Raw genomic sequence first — 27,262 nt, 5'->3', positions numbered from 1 at the left:
GTGCGTTTCTTACCCCACCATGACCGAAGAATTCACAGTAGCAGCAGTCACAGTACTTTCCTTCTTTCTGATTGGTGGAGGTGGAGGTGGAGGAGCTGTGCTCAGAACAGCTGTCCTCATCCTGACTGTCCTCCACATCGTATGGTTGATGCTCGTACGCCCCGTTCCCTTCACACCGATGGCCTTCACAGTCAGGATCGCTGCAAGAACAAAAGATTTGGGAATCAAATATTTGAGCCCCACTTTTAAATCTGTTTCATTCCAAGCATTTACCTGCAGATGCTGGGAGGGGCACTGACGGGAGCATCCACAGATGAGGCTGGAGGTTCAGCAGGTGGGAGGCACAGACCCTGATGGGATTCCACAAAGTCTGGGGGCGGAGTGGCCATCTGTGGGAAGGGCAGGGAGCCCATTGTAGAGAGGTGTGCTGGGGAGGCTGGAGGCAGCACTGGGCCAGAGAGTGGAGGAAGGGAGGAAAGTCCTGCAGAAACGTTTCGAGGGATGCTGGGGGGAGGTTGTCTGTGAGCATCTTTACCTAAACTGTGAAACACGTCATCTAGAAGAAACAAAACACTAAATTAGAAGCTGGCTTGTTTTTAAATAAACAAAAAAACAACCCTGTCTAAAGAAGTACAAAACTTACACAAAAAAGCAAGTTAGGTGAAGTTGAAAGCAAAAGTAAAAAAGCTCTGAAACATTACAGGGCTTCAAAATAAAACTGACTCAGATGAATCTGGTGATGTAATGAGACACTAAAGTACTCTTTATCTACAGACGATGCTTTGTTATACTTGTTTGGAGCCTCACAGTTACAGTAGGACTCAAAAACCTTCAATCAGATCAACCTTAATTGCTGCTTTATGCAATAAAATTGTGTAATCAAACACTAAACTCTTGGAGGGAATCAAGGTGGGATTAGGTAATACTTTAACCATAAATCCCCCCTCATTTTTACAAACCCAACCACTAGCACTCCCTCCTTATATTACCTAGGGAGTTGGGTCTTTTAGATGCAAGGTGGATGGGTGGGTTATTACTTGACTGGACAGTGGTAGCAGTGCAGGACACGGAGGAGGTGGAAGCGGAGGTGGCCATCACCACACGGTTGGTCTCCATGAAGGCATCCTGGAAATTGTAGAGACACTTCTTCTTGGCGCTATTCTTCTTCTGCTCTTTGGCTTCTGAAGAGCAGCACGACGACGATGATGACGATGACAAAGAGGATGACATTGATGACGATGGGCACGTGGGGATGGGAGTGGGTAAGGAGGGGTATTCCCCTTGGGAGCAGAGAGATGATGTGGGAGGAAGGGGCACGTCTGCAATGGGGGGTCCAAGCATGTCGCCTGTGGGAATAACTGAAAAGGTCATTTTAGGAATAAAAACTGTTGAAGGAATAAACAAACTGCAACATTAACGTTGTCCAAGCAGACTCACCGGGTAAGGATTCAGGCAGTAGCACAGATGGATTCCAGCTCTTCATCATTGCAGCATCCAACAAATTCTCGAACTTGAGTGAGAGACACTGCAGGGAGTTGTTCCAGTCCCCTGATCCGCCTTGATTCCCAAAGCAGTTCTGGTAAACATGCTCTGGTAACGATGGGTTGAAACCCGACTGTTTGGCTGGAGAGTGGTTTGATGTTGGATTTGGAGGCAGAGGCTTGAGTAAAAAAAATAAAATCAAGAAATCAAGATAATTGGATAACCAGGACAGGACTGGCTCATACATCTGAAAGTAGAAGTGAAGCTAAAACACCACTAAGATTAGCCTGATTCCTGGAAGCTAAAAGTGTTCAACTTGACAAGGAAATAATCACATTTTCTTACTAAGATCATACTAAGAGTATTGTTACAGCGGAGTGCTTCTCCTCACCTTGTTGTGAGTGAGAGGGGGGCTTGGTGGGTAGAGTGTGGGGTGCAGCAGGGGCCGTGAGAAGTTGTGTAAAGGAAGGTGACCGTGGATGTGAGGGTACAGATGGAGAGCGGGGTGTGTGGAGGGAGCCTTGCTGTCTGTGAAGAACTGGTGTCCAATGGTGGGAGGTGGGGTGGTGTGAAGCTTGCTGGAGGGCAGACTGGAGGCGCTCGGGTCCTTGTTGCACACGTGGCATTCACAGGCATGCGGGATCTGTTCTGCCTATGAGTGGGAACATCCGCTTAAATCCACTTCAGATTTCATAAAGCAAAAAGTCAGATATTTGTAACATCAGGCCTTTGATATACAGCCCAATAGTAAAAATACTGGTACTCAAAATTAGGAGGGTGAAAAAAATGTCGATTTCACGGTATATCACAATTTTTTTGGGTGCCGATTTTAAATAGATGTTTTTTTTATTTAAAAAATTTATTTTTTACATTATTCTTATTTTTTGATATTTAATCAATATTTTTGTATATTTGAGCAATATTTCAATGGTTACAATGCTTTCAATGTGTTGCAATGGTTGCTTGATGCACTTGATTTTATGATGGCAGTGTGTAATACCTGCAATATTTATGTATGTACAGACATTTTATTTTCATATAATCTGTTCAGATCAGTGTTTAAACTGACACCATAGGAGAAATATTTTTTTTCTTATTTTTGTGCATTATCAGTAACTCAGGGTGATTTATCCTTAATGTTCTCACTTACAGTTGTTACAATGCCGTCATTATGTTGTCATGGTCACTTTGAGACTTCTACACAGTAGGTTCAGTGAAAAGAAACTTGTTAAACTTTATTTTATGATGGCAGTGTGTAACACTGTATTTTCTTTTTTTTCAGTGACAATGTGCAAAAACATTATCGATGTTGTTTTGAAGCAAATAGTTTTGACTCAATTTGTCCTCTGAATGATCAATATCTTCTGATGAACATATACAGCAACTTCATTTTTCATCTCTACATTTAATTTTGATATTAACTGGGTAGAATATAGCAATATATCGTGATAATATCATATCGTGACCCAAGTACTGTGATACATATCGTATGGCCAATACTCACCCCTATTCAAAATGGAAAATATAGTGATAGGGAAAGCATGTTTTTAGGTTTTGTGTCGACTACAAGGTAATGATTGGCTTGTCCGTGAAATCCATTGAAAGATGACTAGGTTGAGGATCAAACCGACTTTAAAATAAACAAATTAAAGAAAGAAGGAAAAAGGCAGAAAAGTCCTTTGTACACTGGATCTTCATAAAGAATAAAGTCCATCCATTGTGTATTGAACTCAGTTATTCCACAAAGACAATGCTTTATGTCAACATTTTTTCTCTCTTAATTTCCTGATGAGCCAGTTTGCTGATCACGTTTTAAAATTGGTTCTTTACTGAACATGTTGCCATCTTTAAGCAACACAAAAAGCCAAGTACTAGACATTGTTACTTTACTAAGGATAGTATATAAAACTATCTTATTTCTAATTGCACATGATGAATTATGATTGTGACACTTGAAAGTTTCTTAATGTTGAGGGGGATAAATAGAACCATGGCAGATCCCTAGCAACATTAAACACAAGTTACATTTCTGCAACTGAAAGCAGACACTGAAAGCAGTTTCCATCATTAAATCATGCTATCTACCAAAAAATAGGGAAATACTAAAATTAGAAAGGTCATTTTTCTTAGTATGAGCAAAGGAAAATAACAAATCAAACTAACATACGTGTGTATGTTGTGTAAAATAAAAAAAAGTGTGATTATCTATTACATGTTTAATGATGAAATTTATTTAAGATTAAGGGTGTCCCGATCAGATATTGATATATGATATAGGCCTGATAAGACAAAAAACAAACAAAACAAAATATTGAGTTTTATCGGCCTGCATCTCAAACTCTGATATTATATACATATTGTTTTATTGGATTTATTTACATAATATTTCAGGGTTTTCTAATTTATGTATTTATTTTTATTCAATTGTAGAGTATTCTAATGTATGAGGTTAAAATATCTGTTAATAATTAATTGGTTTGATTAATATTACTTGATCAGAGCTTTTCTAAATTCCACACTTCAGAATAAGTTAAAAAAAAAAGAAGTCAAGGCTGCAATACGGGACACTCCTAACGTTTCTTTTAATATTCAAATAACTACTGTTCTAAAGTGAGTACTAGTTTTGTTTTTTGAACATGTATTTGTAGGATAGATTTTATTTTAGTTAGCTTTTTATCAAAAACACGCGTTTTTTTGGTTTTTTGTTAGGGGTTTTTTCTCTCGAAAGAAACCTTTCATCTTTTAAATGCCTCTTTGACTGTTTCTTTATCCTTTTTTCAAAAGAATACCTGTTGATGGTTGTAGGAGGGTGGAGGGCTGTTAGTATTTCCTGAGGAAAGCACTTTTTGCTGCCCTGGGGGTTCCCCGCCCGCGTCGCCATTAGCTTCCTCCTCGTCACCCTCTGATGAACTACTGCTGCTGGTAACGCGAGGAGACTGTGCAACAAAAGTGGGCAGAGCAGAGCACTCATGTAAGGGACCAGAGGTGTAGGACACTCAACATTTCCCCTGTCACAACACTACATCATTCAGAAACTCTGCAGGGAATTCTTGTGTAATAATGGTGTGCTAATTTGGGGCATTTTGGCAGAAGACTCACCCCGGCCTGCAGTGACACACTTTCTCCTTCTCCATTGAGGTTGTTGTGGAGCCCGTTGACAGCTGCACTCACCACGTTGCTATTCTCATAGGCGCTCATAGGGTATATATCCCCAAACTTACTAGACAACGGAGGCACTTCGTCATCATCACTGATACTGCAATGGTTTAGAAATGAACACATTTATCAGACAAAAATAAAAAATGTGAATTTAGATAACTACAGTATAGGGCAGGTGTTCTCAACCTCTTCAGCCCACGACACCCAAAATAAAGGTGCCGGAGACTGGAGACCCACAATATCTGAATGTGGTTGATCACAGAGATGAACATTCATGAACAGTCATGTGGACACAGGGCCATTTATAAGGGGGGGGATAAAGGGAAGAGCATTTTTGGGCCCATCCATAAAGTCAGCAAATGATGGTCCATTGTTCTATGAATCTGTGATAACCACATTTATTTATTTATCTAAATAATAATCCACTGTTATCTAGGAAGTTTATTATTCTTTGTGCCAAAGCATAGTCAACATAAAGATGTAAATCCTTGTTTTCATAAATGGTGGAAATGGGATTTTAAAAACCATGGAAATTTTGTTAAAAGTTGCAAATTAGAGTGGCCAAAAACAGAAAGAAAAATGTAAAAAAAGGGTTCAAAGCGTCAATATTGGAACAATTAGTTTAAACTTGCAAATAATGACAAATCGTGAATATAGTTAAATTAACAAAAATAAGCATGTAATATGGTTAAATGAGGTTAAAAGTGGCAATAAAGGGTCAACATATGCAACATTAAGTGGGAAAAGTGGTGAAAAGAGTCTTGGAAGTGGATAAAATGCACAAAAAAGGAATTGCACTTTGATGGAGAAGTGGCTGAAATGGGAGTAATGGAGCAAAAATATGGAAAGAAAGTGACAAAATGAAGTTAAAATTTGGCAAATTTGGTGTAGTTGCAGAAAAAGGGTAAAAATAGGCAAAAATGGGCTCAAATTGTTAACAAAATATTCCTAATTCCTTGAAGGCATCTGGCAACCCTCTCCCAGTGTCTCGCAACCCCAAATAGGAACCTGACCCGAAGGTTGAGAACCTCTGCTTTAGGGTTGAATAAGTTGGCTGAATATTTCACTATGTTCACACCAAACCATAAGTAAAGTTCACTGGGCTCCTTACAAAGTGTTGGTATCCCCGTCAGGCAGAATGAGCCTTGGATGCTGCTGAATGGTGATGGGAGAACTGGAGTTAGAGCCTGATACTGAGCTGCCTGAGGAGAGGCTTGGGGGGTGAACTTCTGCTAGATAGTCCCGGGGGGCTTCTCCTTGCAAGGGAAGCTTTATGTGGAGGTCCTCAGCTATGGGCGAGTCCATGATGCCACAAGTCAGAATATGTGAGAGGCTACAGTCATCACATGTGCACCTAGAGGAAGAGAGTGCAAATCCATCCTGAAATAACCTCAACTAAATACAAATGACTAAATAATAAAATAAATAAAAAATATATATATTTATGAGGGAAGGATTGCATCAACATGATGGTACTAACCTCCGTCTGTAGTTGCAGTTTGGACAGTCTGGAATATTCAGGCGTGATGAGAGCATCCTCATTGTGTCTGTGAAGGAGTTATCTCCAGATGGGGATTTCTTACTGTTAGGGGGCTATAATAGAAATAAAATGTCACTTTAAAAGATGATTCCAAATGACAAATACAGCATATTAAGTATGTGAGATTACCTGTTCCTCTAAAAACCTTCTCTGCTTAAAGAACTCCCAGTCCTCCTTCAGTATCTGTTGCTTTTTCTTCAAAGTCAGAGATCGGGGGAACATATCAAACACAAATTAAAATTGGAATGAAAACCATTAAGGATAATTAGAAAGAGATTTAACTCTTACATTTTTGCTAATCAAGGATTTGTGTGGCTCTGTTCTATGGTTGGGGAGCGTTTGAGTGTCCACTTTAAAAAGCAGCTGCAAAAGTCACACATAGCACACACACGTTTACACCTTAAATCCCAGTTAGGACTCTTTGCCTTCTAAAAAGACTTCATACCTGTTCATGTACGTAATCGTCTATCCTCTTCTCACATTCCAGCCACTCAGCGGCCACAGAAGCCATCTCCTGATGCAGCTGCTGGTAGCTCTCCAACAGGGTCTTATATGTGTTTTTATTGTAGGAATCGTGGGATGCCGTTCCATGTCTGAAATAAATGGATTTCACATTAGTTTGTCTGGCCTTTAGGTCCACTGCTATGTCACTTGTTGATTGAGACAAAATTGAAGGAAGGAAAAAACATGTTTTTGTTAGCGAGAGGAAACTCATTTTGTGATGGGGTTAAATATAGCTCTAGAAAAGCATGTGTCAAGGCCTGTTTATTACAGGGACAGGACAGTAGGGCTGTAGTCCACTAAGGAAATGGTTGGTTGACCAAGACTATGGCACACGTAGCAATTAGTCGGCCAAAACAAAAAAAAAAAAATGGAAAATGAATGAACAGGTGCAGAGGAGGATGAGGAGAAAAAACAGAGACAAATATTTTGTTTTGGCTTTTTGTGGTGCTAATTTGCCTTTAAACACCTTATTCAGTCTTTGACCAGAACCCGACAAAGTGAAAGTGAAACCTACAGGTCCGACAGACATTAGGCATTTATATCAGCGCCAGACCTGGAACAACCACAATTAAAATCTATTTTTTCCTCATACAAATGACATACAGTATGTTAGTCAATTTAGTGGTAAGCCTGCTTTTATTTATAAACAACTGTTAACGTCAACATCACATCAGCACACAGGGGAAACAAACGCATGTCAATCACAGGTGTGCAGTGCGCGCCAGAGAAAGCAGTAGATCTATTTACATAATCCGTGTATTAAATATAAGGATAATCCATGTTCTTGTGCAGAAAAAGGAGTGATTCAATAGTGGATACTTGTGCTTCAAGCCTGTCCTAATTCATTCCCTCTCTGCTCTGATCTGCTCTGCTCTGAGGACAGCACATTGCAGCTGAAGCGCAACACTTTTTTTTATTTTATATTTTGCAGCATGCACTCACACAGCTATTCCTGGACATAAAATCATGTTGAGGCATTAAATACATTTAATTTTATCCTTATCACCAAGTGCATTGCATTAAAATTTTTTTTACAGTATTGAAACTTATACCGTTGCTAGTCGACCAATGAAAATCTTGGTCGACCACGACGGCATCGACCAATTAGTCGACTAAACGACCAAAGTAGGTAGCCCTACTGGATAGACTGCAGTTTGGTCTTATAGAAATGTGCATATTTGCTGCATCTATCCATTTTATCTAATCGGATTGCATTTATAAATTAGCATTCGCTCTACGTTTGAGCAGTTTATTCTGAGATATGATCCATTAAAAAACACATACTTATGTAAATACATTGTTATAGTGCCAACACACAGATTTTAGGGAGTCTAATATGCACCAGAACCACTGATACCAAATTTTACAATGCAAATCTAAAAATAAAAAAGCTAAAAAATTTAAAATGTATGACTGGTTTGTCACTCAATTAACGGTATATCAAATTTACATTTGGCCATTATTGCATTGCACTGAAGTGATCTTAAATCCAATAACATCTCTAGAACTTGAAGTCATCAGTAAAGTGAAGGAACTAAACTAAAATGTCCTTTCCTTTTGTGTTTCCCTATACAGACATGAGTTATTTAGTCCGAGTCATCCTCTAATGTTTACTTTATCATGAGTATTAAACAGTTCTCAGTCCCTCCAAATACACAGATTAAATCTAACTCCACAATATTTGCAGGGCCTTATTATTTTCCAATGCTTAGATCACATGACTGCAGTCATTTTTAATCCCAAATTGCTGAAAGAACTATCATATTTTCGAGAATCTTGTTACTTCTCACAAACAATTCCAAAAAATTTCTTTAAAATGCACCAAAATTTGTCACAAAATCAGAGATTATTAAAGTGAAGATCCTGCAGGGACTGACATTTGCCATTTATTGCGAGGATATTAGTGCAAACTAGGACACAATAATGTTGAATTTGCCATTTATTTCACCCCCACCTTGAATCCACAGCCCACTAGAAATCATGCGTTTAACGACCCTGCTCTAATTTGTGAATTCTCATTCATATCATAAATCTTCTAAGATTTTACTATACTATTGGCATTCTTTAGAAATATCTGCCAATGTTCTCCATTTCTTGCTGAAACAGATGTTCATCCACAAATGTGTCTATTAACGGGATCCATTTGTAAATCACTGCACTTCGACTCAGAAAGACATTTCGACTAGTTTGCAGAATCCATCCTCTTCAGATAGAATAAGTAATTCATTAACAAAACACCTGCTTTCTTTGTTAAGTTTGGAAACTAAGGTGAGAAACAATGTCTTACTTCAGCTGTGCAGAGAGGGTGCTGTGTAGAATCGGTTCTGAGAAGACCAGACTCTCAAAAAGGTGCTTGTTGTGCAGCTCCCAAGTCACCTGAAACTTCTGGAGGTGCTCATTCTCCTAAAGAACAAACATGAAGAGAATTAACTTAGAGGTCGCGTGCGTCACATGTTCTCTGTTGGAACAAAGTGTGAACTAACCAGGGTGAGCAGGAAGCTGCTGATAGTCCGAGCAGCCTGACACAGGGCGTTGTATTCCTCGAGTAGGAGCGAGATGAAATGCTGGGCCTGAGGAGGACCCTGGGCTGCATCCACGCTCCCTGTTGGTCCCGTGGCTTTGGAGCCAGCAGATAGGTGCTTCAGTAACCGCACCTTCATTTCTAACACGTACTCTCGAGCCTGCTGCTCCAACCGTTGGTAAAGCTGATAGGGGTCCTTCTCACACAGTCTGGAGGAAGACATTTTTTTTTTATTGAATTAGGTGGAGAAAAAAAAACATATAACTCCATAATTTCAAACCAGTTTTTAACAATTGAGAAAAAATAATAATAAAGAAAAATCCCTACAAAAAATGTCAATTACATTTACGTCTTCAATTATCCATGTTAAATTACAAATCAATTATGATTACGGTGTCCACAAATTTTTACCCAATTACTATTTTCCTCCTGAAAGTCAAATACAATTACGTTCTCAATTATTAAGTTAAATTACAATTACAGAGCCTTTAATACATAAATCCATAAAACGTAACCTTCCTCTTATGTTAGCTTTCTGTTAGCATTTCTTATGACAATGGGTCTGTTTAGACCCATGTCTTAATATAAAATACAATAAAAACATGATCTATCATCGAATTTGATTTTCATCTCTTGGTTCCCTTGTTAGGCTTCCTGATCAATGAAAATATTAATATTTTTGGTGTGGGTGTCTGAGCCTTGTGTCAGTAGACCCCTGCTAATTTTTCTTTTTTTTTTTTTAAATGGTAAAATGATCTTAAACAGAACTGAAAGGTAGTGGGAAAGCTTGATATGAAACACATTTTATTGATCGTTAAATACATATGTATAAGCCATAGAACTGTTACATTATTATAATAATTATAATTGACAGGTTTAATAGAATTTCCATGCCAATTATAAAGTAACTGAACTCAATTACGATTACAAAAGCTACAGATTTGTTCAATTACAATTACCATTACAGCTACGTCATAATTGTAATTATTTATCAATTACGCAATTACAATTATAATTGACCCCAATCCTGGTGTCTTGTATCACATCTAGTCTAAATAAAGTAAAGATACAGCTCAATGATCTTATTCTTCTGTTTAGACTAATATACACATCTTTTAGTTTGTTTACCCATGTCTTCTTTAGACCTGGTTTGTCTTTCAAAAACCCAGTTTCCTGCTTGAATAGAGGCCTTTCTTATAGCTCAATAGTGACCTCTAGTGGTAGAGATGCTGAGTGAGGAAGCAGGGGATGCTCTGGCTGTGATCGTACCTGTCCACCAGCTCCTTCATGCCTTCTTTGTCTCTCTCTAGAGGTTGGTCATGGTCGTCTGCCAGTGGTGTTCCTGTCTGGCGGTAGATGCAGCGCACCAAATACCGGACCTCCGACCAATGGTTCTGTAGCTGCTGGGACTCCCTCTCAGACTCTGCAGAGATCTCACTGCAGTTTGGACACATTTGGAAAGAGTCAAACTCAGACGTCAACACTAGAAAAAGATGTTAACGTCTCATTTGCAGAGGTGAAAATAACGGATTCCAAGGACTCACGTTACTGTAATTGAGTTGCTTTTATGGTTACTTTTTTGAGTATATTTCTAAAATCAGTAACTTCATTTGTACTGAAGTACATTTTAAATAGGGATGTCCCGATACAACTTTTTCATTTCTGATATTGCAGCCTTGCGTATCAGCCAATACCGATCCAATATCAGCATGAATCATACATACTTTTATTACTTTTTTTTTTAAATAAATAAAAAAAAAAACTTATTTTGTAGTGTGGAATGGTAGAAAAGGCTTGATGTAGTGATGTTACTCAAAGAACACTAGTCAGCAACAATAGGTGTGAGAAAAACTGACCCATTTATTATTAATCACTTGGTTACATACATTTTAACCTTCAACATAATATCTACAGTATTCTACAATTGAATAAAACAATAAAAAATGAAGTGTGAAAAATAAAAAATAAAATAAAAATCGGAAATTTTTGATCCGATATCAGATATTCGTTTTCAGGCTGATATCGGACCGATATCCAATATTGATATCGGATCGGGACACCCCTAGTTTTAAAATAAGTAAATTGTTACATTTCTACACCCAACTTTTACTGAGTAAATTTTTTTTTTTTTTTTGTTTTAAAATGATCAACGGACATTGTGAAACTAGAAAAAATGAAATGAGCAGACAACAATCAAATAATACACATGTTCTTAGTCGTGCCATTTCTGATTAAAGCTCAGCCACTTTCATTGGTTAAGGTTGTGGTTTCTACCCATTATAATGTTACCCACATGGCACATTTTTAGAGTTCATAAATGTAGCTATACTCAGAGCCTGAGAATTTGTTTTCACTTTAAATTGAATTCAATGGTATGATTTTATTATTTTTTTAAATAATTGTACATTTTGAAAAACCTTTTATTTTATACAGATGCCTTGGTGGAAAATAAATTAAGTTCTAACTGTACACGATTTGGTCTCTTCCTTTTTACGTTTATAAATGAGATGTTCACTGTATGATAGGGAACCGTGACAAGATTTTTTATAAAAAATAAACATGGGGGGTGAAAATAACTACTTGTACTTGAATAATTTATGTATGACATACTTGTACTTGAGTACAAATTTCAATCAAGTAATAGTACTTCTACTTGAGTAGGATATATCAGTACTCTTTACACCTCTGGGTATTTGTTCAAACTGACCGTCTCTCATTGCAGGCTTCACAGCTGCACGCTGCGTTTGCAGGCATCGGTGTGGTGAGGTCGGGGGCAGGGAGCATGGGTAATGTGGGCGTTGCACTGCTCAGTCTGTCTGCAGATGTTGACTCCTGGCACAGGTTTCTGTTCCCCACAGGCATGTGCAAAAGAAAGTCCTGACTCTGTAGGGGATATTTACAAAAATAAATTATGACAAGAAACAAACAAACAAAGAAGCTGACTTAATGTGAAGAAATACTTGTTTGTTTTTTTACTCAAATGAAGATGTACGCTTTGTTTTTCAAGACTTTTATGAGCAAAGGCATAAAAGTGTACGCGTGACATATGGAGCAACAAACAAAGATTTTTAGAGAAAGAAGGGGAGTATAATTGAAGAGGCAAACGACATTTCAAGATCTAATATGCTAGAACAACATTGAAAAAGACGAGTTTAACAATATATGGAACTGCCTAAAGAATGAAATCAAACAAAGCACCAACATAAACCAGTTTAAAAAGCTTTTTAAATCATATATCGTTAGTAAGTATAAGTAAAAAGAGCAACAATTTTACCTAGGACGGCATACGTATATAATAATATAAATATATGAATACTTAAACATAATAAAAAGGTTTTTGTTAATCTATATATTGCCACTCCCTCAACTTTATTGATGAAATTTATGTCATAGATATAAAATAGTATAATACTAACAGGGCTCTACACTAACCTTTCCAGTGGTAGCACAGAATTCGGTTGCACCCTTTTTTTTTGAACGGGGGGGGGGGGGGGGGGGGGTACAGCATAGCCATGTATGCTGATATGTTTTCAGGTTTTAGTGTCAATATTAAGTTTTTCAAAGCATAACAACATGTTACATATATTCTTTTTTTTATTTTGCAGATTTAACTTAACAGTAGCATAACCAATTTAGCATCAGCATTGCTTCACCCCATGGAATTAAATTCAGAGGGTCCAGCTCTTATAGTGGGGTCTCCTAACCCTCTTCCCCAGGTCGGAGGTCTGTAACCTTTACTCTACAAGGAACCATTTAACCTCATCTCACCTGGATTAAAGTCCTCCAGGAGCTGAAAAAATACCTTCTCAATGAAGACAATACAGCGTATTAAATTATATACAGTTACAATTATATACTGTAAAAATTATATAGAATAATGTTTGGTTTCATTTGATTGGATTTATATTGATCATGTAAATGGTAACGTAAAAACAGTTTAAAATGAAATAAAATTGATATCAAGAAATAAAACAGTATCTTTCATCTTGAAATTCTTATGCATCTCAGTTTACATGAACACAATGTTATATAAAGAAGATTTTTTTAGTTAATGTATTTTAAAGGCTACAAAAAGTAACTTGAATTTGATAACACATGATCATGTAGACAGACGCTAATTGCTCATTTCTTGCCACATATAAAGCATGCATATTTAACCGTCACATTGGTGGTTAAATTAATCCGTCCCTACACAAATAAAATCTCTATTTTCTTCCAGAATAGTGTTTTTGTTGGTTTAGTTATCTTATCAGGGATTTAAAACTTAAGGTTAGTCACAGGTGCAGGAAAGTTGATGGTCTAGATGTTGCAGGAGGTGAAGTAGGAAGGTGCTGAGTCAATGCACAATGTGACTTATTTCTAGGTTAACAAATTGTTATATCTTGATTTTATTTGTCATTAATCATTAATACCCTCTCTAAAAAATAATAACTATTTCAATGTTTTTTTTTTTTTTTTAAAGCTATGGGGAACCATTGCAAAAGAGTCAAAGGGCCACAAGTTGCAGACCAGTGCTCTGGGAGAACAACAGCTGAACATCTGTCCTGGTATCATAGTCCATCAGTTCTGGTCCCTCCATGTTGAATCTGATGAGCGTGTACACTATCACTCAGCTCAGCACGTTCTTCCTTTAACTGCTGCTCTCAATGTGAGCGTGCATTCAGTGAAGGACTCGTTATGCTTGGCTCCGTTCACGGACCGTGCGCACTCCAAAAGAGCACATTGGTGTTTATACTCGGCACATTCACCGTTGCATTACCCGCAGCCACGTTGAGAGAGCGTGCACCATCTCCTCACCCACAGCGTGGAGCGAGACAGAGAAAGAAGTGCACTCTGTGGGACGTGACGAAGCGCTCAGCCGCTCCATCCAAAATAAGGTTATCAATACGAACTCGCACGAAAACGACCAGATAAAATTTTCACTCGCACACACTGAAAACATACTCGCATATGCGACCAATTTGGTCGCAGTGTTGAGCCCTGATTAATATTGTGTACGTCATATACATTCATGTGTATGTATGTATATATGTTTGATGTGAATGTATAAACAAACTTGTGCAGAATATGTATTGAATGTATATAACTTATAAGGTCAGTACAAGGACTAGAATCTCATGGGTAAGTGGACATGTAAATGTTGATGTTATGTAGGTCTAGGTAGAATGCTTGTTTTTGTTTAAATTTGTGTGTATTTATATGTATATATGTATACATTTTCTCATATGTCAGTTATTTTGTTCTTTGTGAAATAGCTTGGAAGTAGGGGCAGGACTAGATCAGCGTTTAGCTTCCTTCTGCCCCTTCTCAAACATTGCTGGGGCTCTTTTAAGTGACCAATAATTGCTTTATATTGTTTTTTGTTTTAGATTAATAAATTAATCAAATCAAGTCAAAGTTTAGTACCAGTAAGCAAACCCATAGACTAGGGCTGGGCGATATGGCCTTTTATAAATACCGCGATATTTTTAGGCCATGTCACGATACACGATATATATCTCGATATTTTGCATTACCCTTGAATTAACACTTTGATGCACAAAATCACACCAGTATGATGATTCTATATGTCTACATTAAAACATTCTTGATCATACTGCATTAATATATGCCAATTTTAAACTTTCATGCAAAAAAGGGGATATCACAACTAAGTCAAAGTTGACATAACTGTATTTATTAAACAGTGAGTGGCTCAAACATAAAATTGTCAACAGAAAGTGCACGTTCTGTGCAAAATTGTCACAGAGACATTTCAAAACAAGACATTAGTGCAGGATGCAACTCACATGGCATTTCAAAACACAAAATTAAAGTGCACTTTTTGTACATAATGCCACTACAATATTTTAAAACAAATAGTGCCCTTTTGTGCATGTTGTCATTAAGATGACATTTCAAAACAACACTAAATTTAAGTGCACCTTTTGTGCATAATGCCACTAAAAAAAAAAAAAGTCCGCGAGTTTAACGGTATGGTCATTTTCAACACCGCACAGACTACAAGCTGCGATATATCTAGTATATTCGATATATCGCCCAGCCCTACCATAGACTGTATTTTAAGTCCTGGATTATTTTATCTTCATCTTTGTGATGTCAGCTGGTGGGTCACAATCTCAAGTTATTCCAAAGCATTAATATTAATAATCCACAGTGGCAAGTACAAGGTCACCGCAGTCAGCATAGTACTCACTGAAAAAAATTACTAATATTAGTTGTGTTTATCCTGCATCACATGGTTCTCCATAATAATAAGTAGGCCTGGGCGATAAACGATAATGATATATATCGCCATATGTGCGATAGAATGTTCAAGCATTTATAGAACGTCTACATTTGTACATTGAACAGTTTATTTTTTTATTATTATTGAGTTTTTTTCCCCCGTAGTTTTGTTGACCTCTTTTTAAATGTTAAAGATTAAATTGAATCTCAATTTTTAATATTTTCTTCAGGTCCTTATTTTGAATAGATTAAAAAACCTAATCAATAATAATCGATATCGACTGATATGAAACCCTCATATCGTGATACATTTTTCAGGCATATTGGCCAGCCCTAATAATAAGTTTTACTCAGAAATAAAACAGCAAAAACAAAGTGAAGTATACGCCAATTACAGCGTCTGATCACATAATGCATTCAGGTTCAGGTTTAGGGGTGACTTTATTAGTACCCGTAGGTAGATTTGTTTTGCAGTGAAAATGCATTCTTAAGTGAAGTTGGGTTACACAATGACAAAGTATTTAAATTCTTACACACATAATCAAATAAGAGCTCTGAGAGCACACCTTGGACCTGCATGAGGACAGCATTTACTTTACTGCAAGTTTCAATTGTAAGAATACATAGTAGTGGTATCCAGCTTGTCCTGAACAAGTTAAATTGTTTCTTATCTTAATGGTGTCGGTAGTTTTAGCAATAAATAAATAAATAAAAAAAGAACAAGGCTGTTTTTAAATTTTAAATAAAGGCCCGTCACTTTCATGATATAGTTGGTGAGCAAACTGAAGCCTTACAAATTACACTGATTAATTACAGCCTTGTAAACGCAACCCAGGGGAGAAGAAACATTACACACCAGTTCAAAAATGTGTTGGATGTCAAAGACTTTTTCCAGCTACATTTTACTTAGTCTGAAGTCAAATAAGCCAACAAGTCCAACAAAAGTAGGCGGTGCCATAAGGACTAAATAACGTCATACAAACAACTTACGTCACAATTTTATGTGTAACGACAAAAAAAAACTAAACCAATCTGAAATAAATTATATTTTGAAAAAATAAGATAAATGTTGTTTTGGTTAAACAACTATTAATTTAGTCTTTTAGTATTGATAGTGACCAAAGACATTCCTGGATGCAATTGTTTGTAATTGAGTTCTTTATCTTTTTCATAAAGTGAGTTGTAGGTAAATCCTTCTACTGATCATACACATTTGTTGGGCAAAATTAAACACACACGTGTAAAAACACAGCATTGATCTGTGCGGCAAAGGGATAGCTATTTAATTTTCATTCATCTATTTTACTTTTTGATGGTGACTGCAGCTGTTAATGCTATTCTGACAGGAAGCACACTGAGGATCTACATCATCCACAGAGACCAACCACAGCTGCTGGAGTCCAACTCTAAATGTGGCCAGCAGCGGTGAGACAAACAAAAGACTGAGTGCACGTGAGACACCAGTAGTAATACAGACAACTTGGATGAGTGACATACCCCTAATGACTGCTCAAACGTTGTGTGTCGGTCCTCCTTCTCCACTGTGCGCCGACAGTCCCAGCAGACCCACAGAGGCAGCTGGAGGGCACTGGGGGCCTTGGCAGGCTGTGTTGTCCCACTCTGCCCTGAGATGCCTGTCTCCGAAGGCACGACATTGTCTTTGCGTTCACACCGACACAACAGACAGCGATCTCCAGCGGTGTAGGGCGCTCGTTGGTTGAGACCAAAGGTGAATGGGGTCTGCAGATAGGAGAGTGGGAAACAGTTATGGGACGCAAACTCATACTTGATCACCCTGTAGCTGGCCACCTTTGATGAGGGTGTCTAGTGTTTAAAAGGCCGAAACATCCCCCGCATCCCCAATGCAGTTAAAGGAAGTGTTATAAATGCAACAATAAACAGGTCAGTGTTTCTAACGAACGAGTACAAGAAGAATTATGACGTTTTGGTGATGTGGCTACTAAAACGTTTTATTGTTTAGTATGTGCTTAACTTCCGGTTTCATTGTATTTGCTCTGTGCTAAGTTGATGCATCGTGCTCCGGCAGCTGCCAGAAATAGAAGTCTTGCGTATCTCTGCCGGAGCTGGGAAAGAGCAGATATGCAGCATAATGGACCCGGTGGAAGAATTGCGATTTGGACGTGAATACATTTTTCCTGGCAATGTGAAATAAAACCAACTATTCATACAATGGTGGACACTTTTGGTTTGGTAGGTATAACTGTGTACACATATTTTTCTGACAAAAAAAGAAAACATATTGAGAAATGAGAATAGCTCAGGCAAAATTTTTTCTAAAAAGTACTTTAACATCTAATATTGTTTTACCTGAAGGACTCCGGAGAAGTCCGCATTCACTGGTCCTTCTGTAAACTGTGGTGCAACATTGGTGGTGGATTTAACCTGAGGGAAAAACACAAAATACAGAATGGTCACGTGTTTGAAAAATAATATATTTAATTATTCAGAATTTTTATTCAGCTGTACTACAGACAGGTTTTTACAAATGACAGCACTCCTTTTTTAACATCAGTGGACAGTGACTAAAGTTAGTTTTCTTTTGAAAAGCTGAAACCCAAAAAAGAAAATCTTTTTACTTTTCTTTTATATTATGCACATTTAAAAAAATCCACAAAAAGTACAATAACTTTTATTATCAATATATTCTATCGAGTAAACATCAGCATAAACTCACTGTAAACCCGAACATTCAAAGTAAATAAATAGATTAAGCGGTTTATAGTAGGGCTGCATGATTTTGCCAAAAAACGTAATTGCAATTTCGATTCGATTTACCATTTGAAAAAAATATTTTAGACATTTAAATGCATATGCGTTTTATTTTTATTTTGAGACAATTTTTTTCAGAAAATATTAGTTTTTAACTCCTGTGAGGTAACAAAAATACTAATAAATTAAAAAAAAAAACCCACGTTTAAACAAAAATGTATGTCAAAAATAAAGTAAGATACAATTTAAAAGGAACATTTAAGTTTTACTGTGAGGAAACAAAATAAATACTAATAAAAAGGAAAACTATATTTGAACAAAAATGTATGTCAAAATTAAAAATGTAATTTAAAATAAGTAAGAAAGATACAATTAAAAGGTAGATATAAGTTGTAGTGACATGGATTATTCTCACTGCTCCTTTTTAAATATTCATATCATATAAAGATGTATGAGAGCAGCATTAATGTCACTTAATTTCCCCTCTGGGATCAGTGGTTTACTGAATCCAATCAGGTTTATTGATTAAGTTTTGATCCACGTAATTTAAACTGACCTAAATTAAATAATACTGATGACATCATTCCAGACTGTAATGATTACACAAAAATAAATGTGCAATACACAACAAATGTAAGAAGTGTGTTTTCACCACCAGGGGCCAGAATATTTTACAGTATCAGATGTTATCATTAATCTACGATGTTTCAGACTCTACAATCCCTGGTATCAATGGTCCACAACAACATAACAACTTCATCCACAGATCTTCTGTAGCTCTGATGAGATGTTGTGTAAACTCTGAGCAGGTGAAGAGGATTAAAGCTGCTGCTGTTCTCACTGAGCACAGCAGCACTACATGAGAAATAGGCAGAGCTTTACAGACACGTTAAAGTTAGGCGGGCACTGGTCGGCTCTGATTTAGGAGTCAGTAATGATTTGCATAGTGTTTGGCCAGGTTAGACGGTGTATATGTGGTGTTTGAAGCGGACAGGATGAAAGTGGAAAGGACATTTCTGCTTAAAAAAACGTAATTTTCCTCACGGTTATGGCGTTTCAACCCGATTCTGTCCATTTCCGCGTTCAACGGTAGATTCTGTTTATGTTGTTCAATTTCGTGATTCCATTACGTTATAGGGCCCTAGTGTAGTTGTTAACTCACCGAGACTCGCTATAGCGCATACAACCACGTGCCCTGTAACCATCTCTGATTGGCCAGCAGCCCAGGAAGGCGGTTCTCGGCATTTCTGATTGGTGAACATATATATTACTCAAATGATGGAGACTAACGAAAAAAACCTTTAGTATCTGAGGTTACGTTTTCGCAGTACTGAAAACCTTAATATTGATGTGATTAAGGTTAATCGTTCAGCCTTAGTTTATACTCAAAGTTACAGAAAAAGTTCTACTAACTTACCGTAATTTTGTCAAGTTGGTCTAACATGTTCGATTATTGTATAAGTTACGAGCAACCAACATTAAACTGTTCAGTGATGATGAACTAATGGGATGTTGCCTACAGTACACAACAGTTTACTAGCTCTGCTGTTCCAGGAAGTGAAAATTTAAAGCTATAGCTTCTCTTTATTGTTTTTTTATCCCTGCAGTTCAGAACATGAAGCTCCTTTCAACTGAATTAGGCAAAATGCTATCTACAAAGATGCCATGCCCAGACAAAACTCATAAGAACACATAAAAGCCATCATCAGAAAATGCTTTTTTTTCTTATGAGAGAACTCAGGGATACATCAGAGCATATCACCTCTGAGGTGAGTTTTTCTATTAGCTCTGTCTGCTAGCGCATAGCATCTCTTCTTCACTGCAACAATTTCTGCATACCAACCGACCACTGGGTTACCAGCGCCCTCTGCTGGTCCAAACAAATAATCAAGGGATTCTTTTGACAATGGAAAATAAAAGGAAACTAGTACAGTAGGGATGTAACGATTAATCGTAAGGCAGTTAAAAATCGATTCATAGGTATAACGATTCACATCGATACTGTGAAAATTGAATCGCAGTACTTTTTTTAACCAGCAGAGGGCGCTGCCCAGAAGTGTTGGCGGCGAGCGAAATCTGCTAATACTCTACTTCCTTCTACTCTTAAACATATTCATAAATGATTCCTTACCCTAGTCCAATTGTTAAGGCACAAAATACATTTTCAGTTGCACTTTTAAAAAGAAAAATAACTATTATGCAGTTTTGTATTGTTTACTATAGAACCAGAATTAAAATAATAAGCTTCTTCTTCATTTGTATTATTCCTTTATTTATTTCATTCAAGATTTATTTTTAGTTAAATTTCATTGTTTTGAATAGTTTATCAAGAGATTCTTTTGACAATGAAAAATAGTATAGTATTTTCCCAAAAAAAAATAAAGGAATATTTTTCAGTCATTTGTGTACAGTCCCATTTTGTAAAATAAATCGTGAGAGAATCGTATCGTGAACCCAGTATCGTGAATCGAATCGTATCGGGAGTTGAGTGAATCGTTACATCCCTAATACACATAATAGAGTTGTCACAATACCAAAATGAGTAACGACGATACTATACCAGACAAAGTATCACGGTTCCAGGTAATATCGCGCTACTGAAGTTATTTTTTTTATTATTATTATTTTTGTGAACTCCAATGTATTTGTAGAAGTTAGAAATACATATTAATTACTTATAGTGTTGTTTGGTGCATAATAAGAGTACATGAACAAAAGCATACAAGCAATAAAAAAGTTAATAAATGAAGTTAGAATTTATATGGTTGAAATTTAAAAAAATCATTCAGTTTCCTTTGCACATCAATTTATGTTTAACTAATATAAATAATCAACTTCGGATAACAAATTCACTGTCTTTAAAAAAAAAATACTCAGTGATGTTGCTAGGTACACGTCCTGCGTTCCTGACGCATAAAAATCTGAAAGGACGCAGTAAATCCACTAACCTCATTTTTCCCATGAAAAACGACACATTGTGAACAACAACTTATGTTTAAAAATCACAGTAACTAGCAAAAGAAACCTAGCCGTCAGCGGACCCCTTTACGCAATAACTCAGCGCAGACATGATCCCATAGAGTACATGCTAGTTTAGCCAACTAGCCAGTTAACGCGTATTTCGTTAACTGGCTAGTTAACGAAATACGTTAACTAGCCATCTAACAGCTAACAGATGGGCGGATACAGTGACAGGCAAACAGCTAATCATTAAGCAGCTGTCAAGTTCGGTTGCAGTGGTTGCCATGTTGGTATGTTTTCAAGTTAATAGCGTGCAGTGACCTTAGACTGTGTGGTGAGAAGCCGGGAGGAGAGTAGAGGCAGCCGCTATGTAGCGGAAACTTGCACCGGTAGTATCGTAATCCGTGGCGGTAGTATCGTCATGTAGAATTTCTAGTATAGTAGGAACCGTTACAATTTGGCACCGTGGGGTACCGAGGGTATTGTGCAACTATAATACATTATGTCTGAAGAATACTAAGTTGTTGACAAAAACTTGGCCCGTAGAACGAGGTTTTTAGGGGTATTCTTGGCTAAACTGGGGGCTAAATTATTCTTGGCTAAATTAGCGAGGGCCAATTTCTGACACTGGCTGACCATCAGACCTTCACAGAGCTTTGATTCTGCCATGATGAAATGGAAAGACTACATCTTTACTCTGTATATTATACAAACTTTATTTTCAAAATATTTTTCTTGATTGTGTTTACATTTTTTAAATATATTTCGATTTCAATCTAAGTTTCTAAGCGTTATTGTTCAAATATTATCGTATTTTAATATTATACAACTATTTAATAATTGTAATAATATAAATATTAAAATCTAATTATTTACAATTGTAACCCCCCAACATAGTAGAACGCGCAGAGCTGTCCGTGGTAGAAGTAGCTTGCAAGCTGAAAAAGTGTGTGCCACCCCTGTGCTATACCATATGAGACCACCTTGTTGACATTGCTTGTCCAAAAAACACATATACAATAAGACAATGTACAAAATAAATTATACTCTTTGTATGAAGTTATTTTTGCACAACCTCAACCTGACCTCTTAAACCTCATTTCTCAACTATTCCACCTTCGCTGTTTTTCTGAATCACTCATTTCTAATCGTGTTTATCCTGTCCAATCCCAAAGAAAACTTAAGCATCTTAATCTCTGCCACCTTCAGTTTAGCACTTATGGTGCTTTTAAACAAACCCTGCAACTTACTTTATTTTCATCCTGAAACTGGTGCAAGGTTATATGTAAAAAAAAAATAGCCCAAATTTAAGGAGTAAATATGTCAATAAGTCACCTTTTAAGCAGTATGTTTACACTGAGATACCAGAGCTGAAACACAGGAGGCATGAGCTCATCCCTGTCTCTGACCAAAGAGTGTGAATGTGGCACAAATCCTGACTTTAGTTTGACCCACCACAGATTTATCATTAATAAGGCCAACCTGGCTTTACGGGCTAGTTAAGCATGAAACTGCCAAACTGTGTTGAATATTTACCTCTGCCAAAGATGGAATACAGTACTTTTACCAGTGTTTATCTGTCAGCAAGATTACGTCATAGTACTAAAGATAGACTTAAGCCATAGAACTTAAGTCTATCTTACACTGCAACGATTTTAAGTGAAAACACAAAAGTGTTGCTGCATTTCGGCCGTCTGTTTACATGGCAATGGCGTTTTGGTGCTCGAAAACAGATATTTAGTGCTTAGCGAAGGTTGGCGCTCTCTGAGTGCTTTTGTTTTTATTGCGTACTTGAGAAGTACAGTAGCTTCACCGGATGTGAAGTAGTTCAATAACAATAGCGTTGATGCTTTAAATCCAAAGACTACCATCACGTTGCCATTGTTTCACAAGGCAAAGCACTTTGTTCACCTTCCCTGCATTAAATGTAAACTAATGTTTAGATGATTATTAGGTAGGTCTGGGCGATATCAACCAAACCTCATATCTCAATATTTTTTCCTCAAAATTTCGATATATGATATAAATAGATATTTTAAACTCAATAAAGTCTGACCAAAAAGACAATTCTGGGTTAAATTTGCTGATGCAAAATGACACAAAGGCACATTTCTTAACAAACAGCTGCACAATATGTGACACTAGAGGTGTCCCCATCCGATATTGATATCTGATAGCGGTCCGATATCAGCCAGAACACAAATATCGGATTTTATCGGACTGCATCTAAAATCAACGATTTAAGCTCTCCGATAAAATTTTCCTCTCCAGCACTTCTATCCATAGGTGACTGTGGTTCACACTCCAACACAGTAACCTACTGTTGCTGACTATTGTTCTCTGTTTGAGTAACATCACTTGATCAAGTCTTTTCACATTCGACACTACAGAATAAGTAATAAAAGTATGTGTGATTTTTGCTGATATCATATTGGATCAATATCGGTATCGGCCAATATGCAAGGCTGCAATATTGGTATCATATAGGAAGTGAAAAAATTGTATCGGGACATCCCTATGTGACATTTTACTCTTTTTCTCCTATAAGGGGCAGCACGTGTGAGTGAATTCACGAGTGTGGGTTGTTATGGGGAAGGTCAGCAAACCATCTAACTGTGCTTTTCATGGTGTTCTGAGAAGTAGTGAACGCAGCAACTCCTAAATTGAATATCTTACAAAATAAGCTGTAAAATAAAGATATATCAATATAGACAATATTGTAACTTTCTATATCGCCAAAACAGAAATCTCGACATATTGCCCAGGCCTACTATGGGGTCACTGGGTGCACATTGGAAACTAGGATCCAGCAGCTTACCTCGCCGTGTTTAATAAAAATCAGTTTTGAGAAGCCACTGTCAGGTGTTAATGTCACTGAAAGCACTACATACATCTTATCCATATTAGTATCATTATTTACAACTCTTACCAAACACGTATAAAGCTAACCTTTGAGTGTAGGTGCTGTCCTCTCTCACACATCAGCCCCTGACACTGTGCTGCATCCACTCCACCCTGTCTGCTCTTCTTCATCTCCTACACTGTCCATTGCTTTAATGATATTCAATGTACCCCCACCAATACTATTAAATCTTCTATTGTAGCAAATAACTATTACTCGAATAGTTTAATGCAACAGTGAGTTGTTTACATAAGGTTGCCGTAAGGTGATGAATAAAAATAATGGTGTAAGTAGATGACATCCAAGATAGTGGAGGATCCGCCTGAGCTAAAGGAGCTAGCTGACGCTAGCATTGGTGTGTACAAATACACATACGCACACAATTGTGGGAAAACTGGGTTTAAATGAACAGGGACGGCCGAGCAACCATAATTTGAACAACTTTGTCTCCTCCAACGTGGGCAAAAAGAGGACAGATATTTCTGAGCTGTTGTATTAGCAACAGTGCGTTAACTTTAGCTAACGATGCTAGTCACTGCGAGGGCCAAGAATTCAGTGAGTAAGTGTGATGTTTACAACAGATTGTTGCAAAATCCTCCATGGAAAATTAACTAAAGAGGTAAACTAATACAGGGTGAACTAATAATGACAACTACAGTCTGGTTTGTTGAATTATTACACTTATAAGCGGCATCCGTAGCATCGGTCCCGGGCCCAGCTGAGCTGTATCGGTGATAGCGTCGTTTGCTTCTTGCCTCTGTGTGTGTATGTGTGTGTGTTGACACCACAGATAATCAACGTGTGACAGCCTCACCTCTCCGTTCAGGTCCGTGGAGGAGCCTATGGTCCCGCTGCCTGCACCCCCGGGTGTTAGGAAGCCGACCATAGAGGCAGGTGTGGCGGAGGAAACCCCGGCCTTGTTACCGGTGGTGTTGCAGACAGCACTGCAGCTACTGCCACCGCCCCGCTTGTTCTTCCTGCGTTTAGCCCCCCGTTTAGCATCGGTTGGACTCATTATTTCCACTGAAGAAGCCCGACAACTTGTCGTCCAGACTTGGTAGAGTCTCAGCCAGACTGCCTGCTGCAGTCGCTCGGAAACAGATCCAGGAAAGAGATTTAGAAAGCCCTGACACGGTAAACACACAGTCTCTTCAGAGTGTTGCCGACTTCAGCGGTTCCAATATGGCCTCAACGGTCCCATTCTACGTTGCAACGCAATCGTACGTAGCCCACCAAAAGGCTCATGGGAAACTGAGTATCTTTGGAAGTGACGTTGCCAAAACCACGCCCAGACGCACTGTAAATAGAAACCCAGAATAATTAACAAAACAAAGCCTATGAAATGTATTAGATGGGTTCATATAAGTCAGTGTATAGAGAAAAGATGTGCAACTTTTTGTCACAGTTGTGAAGTGAGGACCACATTATCAACATTCATTACCAATCTGAGCAAGACGAATGGCATTGTGTTTTTGTTGTTGTTTTATTTTTATTTATTCTTTCTTCTTTTGGTATATTCTTGCTTTGTGTATATTTTGTAATGCATTTTTTAAATCATTTTGTGCATTTTTTGTAGCTTTGTGGGCTATTGGAGCCATTCCGTGTGTTTATGTGGTATTTTGGTGGGGTTTTTTCTCGTTTTTTTTTTCATTTTGTGGATTTGTCTGATTTTTTTCTGTAATTTAGTGATTTTTGAAATTATCGTTTTGTGGATTTTTTTGTCTTTTTGTGGATTTTTTTTGTCTTTTTGTGGATTTTTGTTTCCTCTTTATGTGTTTTTGGAGTAATTTTGTGCATTTTTGTCATTGTTTTGTATCTTTTCTGCGGTCATTTTGTGCATTTTTTAGTCAATTTGTGTGTTTTTGAATTTAATGTCTGCAATTACTTCGGGGCTGCACAAATTTAGATCAGAGGCCGCATGTAGCCCCTGGGCCGCCAGTGTCTGTAGAGCATTTTTCCTATGTAGTGACAGAAAGAAGAGAACAACTGATGCACGTAAGAGAACAGTAATACAAGTTAACATGACATACTGTATGTAAATGACAGAGCAGTAGTGTGTGTGTATGACTTTAGATACAAAATAACAAAGTGGAAAACATCCATAATGGAAAGAAGGCTTTACAAGACAGTGATGGGAGCTTTCTGATGAGTCAGGGCTGAGCTGCAGATGGAAGAGAGGAAGATGGAGAGGTTTTTCTTGAAGAGTGGACCAGGATGGACACAATTAAAATAGTTAACCAGAGAAATAGATGAAGAGGGGTAGGTAGTGGACCAGATTTAGGTGATTTCTGTGCAGAAGAGAGATCATGGATAGATTGGACACAGAAGGTTGTAAATGGAGCTTACACATTAAAAAAGAGCAAGAAAACACATTAATAAAGGTTATAGATGAGGTAATTGAGTTGCTTTTATGGGTACTTCAGTAATTTTACTTGTACCTAAGTACATTTTAAAAGAAGTAAAGTATTTTGTTAAATTTCTACACCCAATTATTACTAAGTAAATTATTTCTTTTTGTGATTATGTTTCATATCTGTTTCGTGGTCTCGATGAATTTCATACATGTTGCTATACTTAAAGCCTGATATTTTTTATTAATTTATTTATTTTATATTTGAATTCATTGGTGTTATTTTGTAGAATAGTACAAATAATTGACAAACCTTTCATTTTATACAGATGCTTTTGTGGAAAATAAATTCAATTCCAATTGTGCAAGATTTGGTTTCTTCTTTTTTAAGTTTATACATGAGATGTTTGAACCGTGGCAAGATTTTTTATTACCAACAATTAACATGGGGGTGAAAGTAACTACTAACTTTTACTTTGAGTACTATTTAATTGAGCTACTTTTTACTTGTTCTTGAGTATTTCATGTATGACTTCCTTGTACTTGTACTGGATTACAAATTCAATCAAGTAACAGTACTTTTACTTGAGTAGGATATATTAGTGCTCTTTACATCTCTGTGTGTGGGGTATTAATTAAAATAAAATAAAATAATGTTGGAAACAAGTTGTAGGCACTTCATTTTAACAGCAGGGGGAGAGCTTACGCTGTAAATAATGCCGCTTGCTTTGGGTGACAGTAGAGGACACGTGTTTCGGCTCAGGTGGTGGCCATTTTTATTGGTGAACGACTTCCGGCTTTGTCGCGTGTATCCGCTGTTACTGGGTGTGTCAAACATGCTCCTTGTAATCCCTTAACCCTTCATAATCATTTATTTATGTTTTG

At 37.3% G+C, this 27,262-nt stretch overlaps 1 protein-coding gene across 4 annotated transcripts in view; it reads right to left on the bottom strand.

The window, feature by feature from the left end:
- Positions 1-25,233, bottom strand: part of fam193a (family with sequence similarity 193 member A) — a 34,418-nt gene extending 9,185 nt beyond the window's left edge. The window contains exons 1-19 of one of the 4 annotated variants that reach the window (XM_028448236.1): positions 24,842-25,233; positions 17,763-17,837; positions 16,932-17,174; positions 11,914-12,089; positions 10,476-10,643; positions 9,169-9,415; positions 8,973-9,088; positions 6,627-6,774; positions 6,470-6,544; positions 6,311-6,376; positions 6,122-6,234; positions 5,753-5,995; positions 4,582-4,738; positions 4,272-4,418; positions 1,874-2,134; positions 1,438-1,660; positions 990-1,358; positions 274-556; positions 14-200 (exon numbers count right to left, since the gene is read on the bottom strand). In XM_028448236.1, coding sequence (XP_028304037.1) covers positions 14-200; positions 274-556; positions 990-1,358; positions 1,438-1,660; positions 1,874-2,134; positions 4,272-4,418; positions 4,582-4,738; positions 5,753-5,995; positions 6,122-6,234; positions 6,311-6,376; positions 6,470-6,544; positions 6,627-6,774; positions 8,973-9,088; positions 9,169-9,415; positions 10,476-10,643; positions 11,914-12,089; positions 16,932-17,174; positions 17,763-17,837; positions 24,842-25,042 — 3,498 coding nt within the window. In that variant the 5' untranslated portion in view covers positions 25,043-25,233. The remainder of the gene's footprint in view (positions 1-13; positions 201-273; positions 557-989; positions 1,359-1,437; positions 1,661-1,873; positions 2,135-4,271; positions 4,419-4,581; positions 4,739-5,752; positions 5,996-6,121; positions 6,235-6,310; positions 6,377-6,469; positions 6,545-6,626; positions 6,775-8,972; positions 9,089-9,168; positions 9,416-10,475; positions 10,644-11,913; positions 12,090-16,931; positions 17,175-17,762; positions 17,838-24,841) is intronic. The other 3 variants (XM_028448254.1, XM_028448244.1, XM_028448262.1) reach the window with 3 other exon arrangements.
- Positions 25,234-27,262: the final 2,029 nt, after the last annotated feature.

Source organism: Gouania willdenowi, chromosome 1, assembly GCF_900634775.1.
Source record: "Gouania willdenowi chromosome 1, fGouWil2.1, whole genome shotgun sequence".
NCBI lineage: Eukaryota > Metazoa > Chordata > Actinopteri > Blenniiformes > Gobiesocidae > Gouania > Gouania willdenowi.
The sequence above is the reverse complement of the archived record's forward strand: the minus strand, read 5'-3'. Positions and strand labels throughout refer to the sequence as shown.